The 6,000-nt window shown below is 41.1% G+C and overlaps 1 protein-coding gene across 3 annotated transcripts in view; it reads right to left on the bottom strand.

The window, feature by feature from the left end:
• Window positions 1-425: 425 nt before the first annotated feature.
• Window positions 426-6,000, bottom strand: part of LOC122400412 (protein groucho-like) — a 106,353-nt gene continuing 100,778 nt past the window's right edge. For all 3 annotated transcript variants that reach the window (XM_043401866.1, XM_043401867.1, XM_043401868.1), the window contains 2 exons: window positions 3,298-3,901; window positions 426-1,243 (listed from right to left, as the gene is read on the bottom strand). In XM_043401866.1, coding sequence (XP_043257801.1) covers window positions 1,136-1,243; window positions 3,298-3,901 — 712 coding nt within the window. In that variant the 3' untranslated portion in view covers window positions 426-1,135. The remainder of the gene's footprint in view (window positions 1,244-3,297; window positions 3,902-6,000) is intronic.

Raw genomic sequence — 6,000 nt, 5'->3', positions numbered from 1 at the left:
GTTTACGCGCCGCGCGGAGAATCGCTGTGCAAGGCGCTTCGGCTACAGGTGTCTCCGAAACTGTAAACTCACCGCGCGTTACGACGCGTTCACTATTTTTTGATTAAAATATTTCCATCTAAAAAGTGTAAACATATTTTTTAATATTACATATGAATTGTAAAAGATCATTTTTTAATTTTACAGAATCAATTCCCAGGGACCCACACAGCGTTTAACGTGTTAAAAAGAATTATTGGTTGGTCCTCCGAAGAAAAATCTGCACCGTGCGTAAAAATTGATTTAAAAGTAAATAAGAGTAATTTTTCTTACCTTTGACGACGACGGTCATGCAGAAGAACATATTACACATACCCTACGGAAAAATAATCAATTTTTTTAATGGTGGATGATTGAAATAAATCGACAATCGATTTAGTCTCGAGTATCACTTTTTATTTAATCGTCTCTCGTCTCGATTTCTGTTATATTCTCTAAGCCTGACAAATATTTACACGATTCATTTTGTTTCCTTTATTAACTCGCTTTCCGTCTCACTTTTAGGGGACGTAGAAAAATATGACGGTATACTTAAAGACTGATATATAATATATAATATGTATACGTATATACAAAATGTACAGAGGGAACGCGATACGAATGCCAGCGTTTATTCTAATTAATTCGCGGTCTCGCCGCCAAAGGCGATTACGCGCAACGAGCGGAACGAACTTAATTCAAGACTCTCTTTGATAAAAATGACTGACCGGAAAAAAGTCTATTGATCCGGATAATACGTTGATTCGGACGCGAAACTATCATTTCCATCGTCGTCGATATCTGAAATATCTTCTATCATTTATTCTCCTTTTTGTCTATTTGATCCCCCCCCCGGAATCGAACGATTTTTCTTTTTTTTTTTTTTGCCCGTTCAAGCGTTTACGTTCAATCACCATTCTCAGATCGTAGAATCGTCGTCCTGGTTCGTTCGGCTCGTTCTTGCACGGGTCCTTTCTTTGCCAAGTGTAACAACAACAACAATAACAAGAACAACAGCAACAAAATGTCTCTCACAATGTCGTATAAGAACTATGTACACCCACGTTAAGAAGAGTTCACCTTCGAGAATGATTTCGGTGTTCCGTTGCGGTCTCGTTCAGTACATGACCTCGTAGACGGTCGCCTTCTTGTCACCAGACCCGGTAACAATGTACCTGTCGTCCGCAGATATATCGCAGCTCAGCACCGACGACGATTCCTTCGACTGGAAACAGCACAAAACACGTTCTACGTGAAGATTCGCTCGCAACTATACAGGGTGTTCAGCCACCCCAGGGACAAAATTTTAATGGATTACTCTAAACGCCAAAATAAAACGAAAATCAAGGATACTAATTTGTTGATCGAGGTTTCGTTAAAAAGTTATAGAAACATTTCCACGCAGTATATTTTCGGTAAAGAATTTTTTTCTCGAAACTACGTAGGATTTTGGGAGTATGTGTATTCACCAAAAATGATTGAAATTAACCCCCGCAGCCGAGAATAATTTTTTGAGAATGATTTGAAACTTTTCAATTTTCAGGGTAACAGACAGTTATGGTCAAACATTATATTGTCAGTAATGAATTTTTTTCTCGAAAATGGTTAGGATTTCGAGTGTATGTCTATTCACAAAAAATGATTGTAATCGACCTCTGCAATTGAAAATAATTTTTTTAGAACAATTAGAAATTTTGTAATAACTTTTTAGCGAAACCTAAATCAAGAAATTGATGTTCTTGATTTTCGTCTTATTTTTCATTCAAAATTTTCCCCAGGGGTGGCCGAACACCCTGTATGTCTTTTAGCTTTTCTTTACAATTCTTATATTCGTTATCGTTGAGGTGCTCGAAAATGTTGAAAATTTTGTCGTATCTATCTCGTTACGTCATTGTAAACTATAATGCTAGAAATTTACATGCTGTTTCAACAAATACAGAACTCTCAATAAACATTACGCATATTATATTTGCGGGCTTGTTTACGTTATATTACTATAATTTGCAGCTACGTTCCTGAGCAGAAGTTGGTGAAAACGTCGAATTAATATGCGATCTGGTTTTGAAATTTAGTCGTTCAAACGTACCAAAGAATATTTCACTCTTTCGACCAATACATTTTGACGTTTCCTTTTTTACTTTACTCTTCGAAGAACGTGCTTCCAATGCATTAATAAATTTGCAATAAAAAGAAAATTAACGAGCTTGAAAATAAATGATGAATATAAAAATGTAAGATTACGTCAACGGCTGGGAACGTGCAAGGGCGTAGTCAAGCCTTAGAATCTACAACTCCATATCAAGAGCTCTGATTTATCGAAAAACTCTAAAAAACTAACGAAATTAGAATATACGAAATGGTCCTTTCCTTCCATCGCTCAAAATGAGTGCGCTTTTTTGCTCTTGACGACGACTATTTATTATTCAAAGTATGCGCGATTTAGATCGAAGCACTTTTTAAAACCACTTGCATAAAATATCAGCTCTCTGAAAACGTGCAACCATAAGTACGAACGCGACATTTTATGTTCAACATAAAATATCAAAAAGTGCTATTGAATTGCTGGAGTTCAAAAATTAAGGACTTCTTATACCTTTAACAAGTTGAGTGCCGGACTAAAAATCTTTGATTTTAAACATTCGCAGGCCACGTAACTTAAAACTTGTCTTAGTATTCATTTTCGATGTTCAAATTTGTTTCCTTCGACACGATTTTTCAATAGGGAGCTAAAAAAATTGATTCTCAAGATCAGATTTTGCAGAAAAGAAATCTAGATAGGACTCTTGAATTTTAACGAGACTAATAAAAATAAGTTGTGGGTACGTTGGTTTCTAATTGTGGACAATTTGAGGGGTTTGGTCTGGGTTAGGTATGAGTTAAAATAGAAAGAATAATGATTTTGAGTTCGTTCTAGTACGGGCTATGGCGACACATGTACTAAAGATACACGCCAAATTTGAACGAAATCGGTCGAGTAGATTTTGCGATATCACGGCAGCCAATTCAGAAATGACAGTTTTGAGAAAAACACATCTAAACAGAAGGATCAGATTCAAACAGGTATAGCTCGACTGAGCAATATGTACACCATCGTTAATTGTAGAAGTTCGATGATATGCTTTTGCACACATATTTCTAAGACTGTATCCTTTAAGAAAATATCAAAAAAAAAAAAACCAAAGAAAAATTGAATTTTTTGCCGGTTTACAGTAGAAGACCCTCTTAAAAAGTGTTAAGAAATCTAATATAAGAAGGATGAAATTCGTTGCAGATCATTACCTGGAATATCGATGCACCGTAGGGCGTACGCCACGCGTTCAGAAGATTGTCCTTGCCAGTGGAGACGAACCATTTGCCGCAGGACGCGAATCTCAGAGACAGAACGCAGGACTCGTGCAGGTGCAGCTGATACTTGTCCGGTTTGGTGGCGTGCAGGACCTCGACGTTCGAGTTCTCCATGCCCACGGCCAGCCATTCTCCCGTGGGACAGTAGCCGAGGGAGAATATCTGGGAGGTGAAGTCGTGTTGCTGTAGCTGCCTGCCCTCGCGAAGGTCCCACGAGCGGACCGTGTTGTCCAAACCGCCTGTCCACAGTTTCGAGCCGTCCGCGGAGATGTCGATGCAGGAGGCGCCGTCCGTGTGACCTTGGAACTGTCTGACCAACGTTTGATTCTGGAGATCCCAGACGGCGATGTGGCCGTCGCTGCAGCAGCTGAAGCAGACCTTCGAGTCCGGCGAGATGGCCAGAGCGTAACAGGCGGGGGCGGAAGAGATTAATTCGGCCTTGATCCTCGGCGTCGGGCTGGCCAGATCCCAGATACTCAGTCGACTCGCCTCGCCTCCGACTATCAGCGTCCTGCCGTCTGGTAGCAGTTTCACCGACCTGCACAGATCGCGTTTATACTCCATTGTACGATCCGTGCTCATTTTTTACGCGTTCGTAATCGGATAGCCACAAGCGGAACCGTGAGAATTTTACTTCGTCGCCCGGTTCCTGGATCGGATCGACTACTGTCGGTTAACACGCGTTAAACTATTCGAGAACAGGGTCAGTGGCACTATTACGGAGTACGTTACTAAGTTGAAACACAGCAATATTAACACTTTAATGGTCGTGCTAATCACGCAAAGACCGTTATTCGTCATCACTGATATTGTAGACCAAAGTGAGACACATGAAGATGCTAGGAATATTATTATAAGGAATTATAAATGTAACCTCAACAAACGTAATAAGTTGAATGTATGATGCCTGAATGGTGACTGATAGCTGCTAGTCTGCTAGCTCGCAAAGTCACGTATACGTGACAATGGCCGTCAAAGTGTTAAAGCAATCGATTACGATCATCATTTGTTGCAACCAATATGCCCGAACTCCAAAGCACCTGAGTTTTTGAGATGATCTTTGACCTAACATTATACATAATAAGGTAAGTAAGTAGTAAGTATTCTGAATTGACGACCAAAGACACAAAAGACGCGCAGGAAACCTCGAACCTCGCGCTACCTTTCACCGCGTCACCGCTCGGCTCAAAGCCGCTGACACGACGAAAGGGTTAGCTGTATTCGCGCGTTTCGCTAGTGAAAATCGATTATAAATAATATCGTAATTTTAATAATACCCTCCGATATCCGTTCTATCGGCTACAATCGGCCGCTTTCCAACGTTGCTGGCCATTTTGTAAATCTGATAACGCTGTTCCCGATAGCGACGCGACGCAAATTCGACTGCCCCGGCTCGGTTTCGCAGAATCGAAAAGTGGTAATCATTTTTGCGCGTTCGTAGCGCGTCGAAATCATCCCGAGCACCGTCGACCGTGATTAGCAACTGCGACCGATGGATCGTAAAGTACCTTTTAATGTGGGGACGCGTGCATTACCGGCGAAATGTATTAAATTTGCCGGGCGCATCGGGCAACCGGACGTTTCGAAAAAAAAGAAAAAAAAAACGCTCGCCCGGGGTTCAATTACCGCGCGTATCGGGGCGGACATTAACAGTCATACAGGCGCGATATTATTCCACCCTTCGACGTCGAAAACGTGCATCGAGCGCAAATGCGTCGTAAAAATGCCGAACATCGCGTTTATTCTATCACCAGTGGCGGGGGGTACGATGTGATTTTTCACCGTTTCGCTCGCTGAATACCGAATTCACGATGTTTCGCGTACACACGACGATCGAAAATGCTTTCCGGCCGTAACCGTTTAACCCTTTTTGCTCTCCGAAACGAGACGATCCCCGTGGACGTTCTATTAGGTCGAGTCATAAGTAACTTCCGTTTTTTTGTCAGACATGTATTTTGCTCTCATTAAATAACAAAATTATATTAACTTATTATGTATTCACCACTATTATCTATAACCTTCTCCCATCTTCCTGGAAATTTATCAATTCCTTCCTTGTAAAATGTGGTTGGTTTGGACTGGAAGAAGTTTTCGACAGCCTGCCTGACTTGCTCTTCAGAATTGAAGGTTTTTCCATTCAAAAAGTTTTGTAAGGAACAGAAAAGGTGATAGTCTGTCGGGGCAAGATCCGGGGAGTATGGAGGATGTGGTAAAACAGACTATCCAAGCTCAAGAATTTTTTTTAAGTCATCCTTGCTGTACGTGGTCGCGCATTGTCGCGTAAAAGAATGACGTTTTTGAGATTTACGAGTGCAGGACGCTTTGCAACTGCTAACCGTATCTATCCGCGGTAATCGTTAAATTTGACATCAACAACTCGTGGTGAATTATTCCCACCAACACGCAATAAAATCTTTTTGCCATGGATGTTTGCTTTCGGATCTGGTAGGGATGGTTGGTCTCAGGTAACCCATTTTTCATCGCCTGTTACAATCCTGTTTAAAAAAGGCTCAATTTTTTTCCCGTGAGAGCAGACTTGTGGCGATCGACATGCGATCTTCTTTATTCCGTTCACTGAGATTGTGAGGTACCCATACTCCTAACTTGCTGATTTTCCCTAATTTCTCCAGGTGGTTC

Source organism: Colletes gigas, unplaced genomic scaffold (genome assembly GCF_013123115.1).
Source record: "Colletes gigas isolate AHSC1104 unplaced genomic scaffold, ASM1312311v1 Colletes_gigas_Sc00018, whole genome shotgun sequence".
Lineage (NCBI taxonomy): Eukaryota > Metazoa > Arthropoda > Insecta > Hymenoptera > Colletidae > Colletes > Colletes gigas.
Note: the sequence above shows the minus strand (reverse complement) of the source record. Positions and strands in the feature narration are given on the sequence as shown.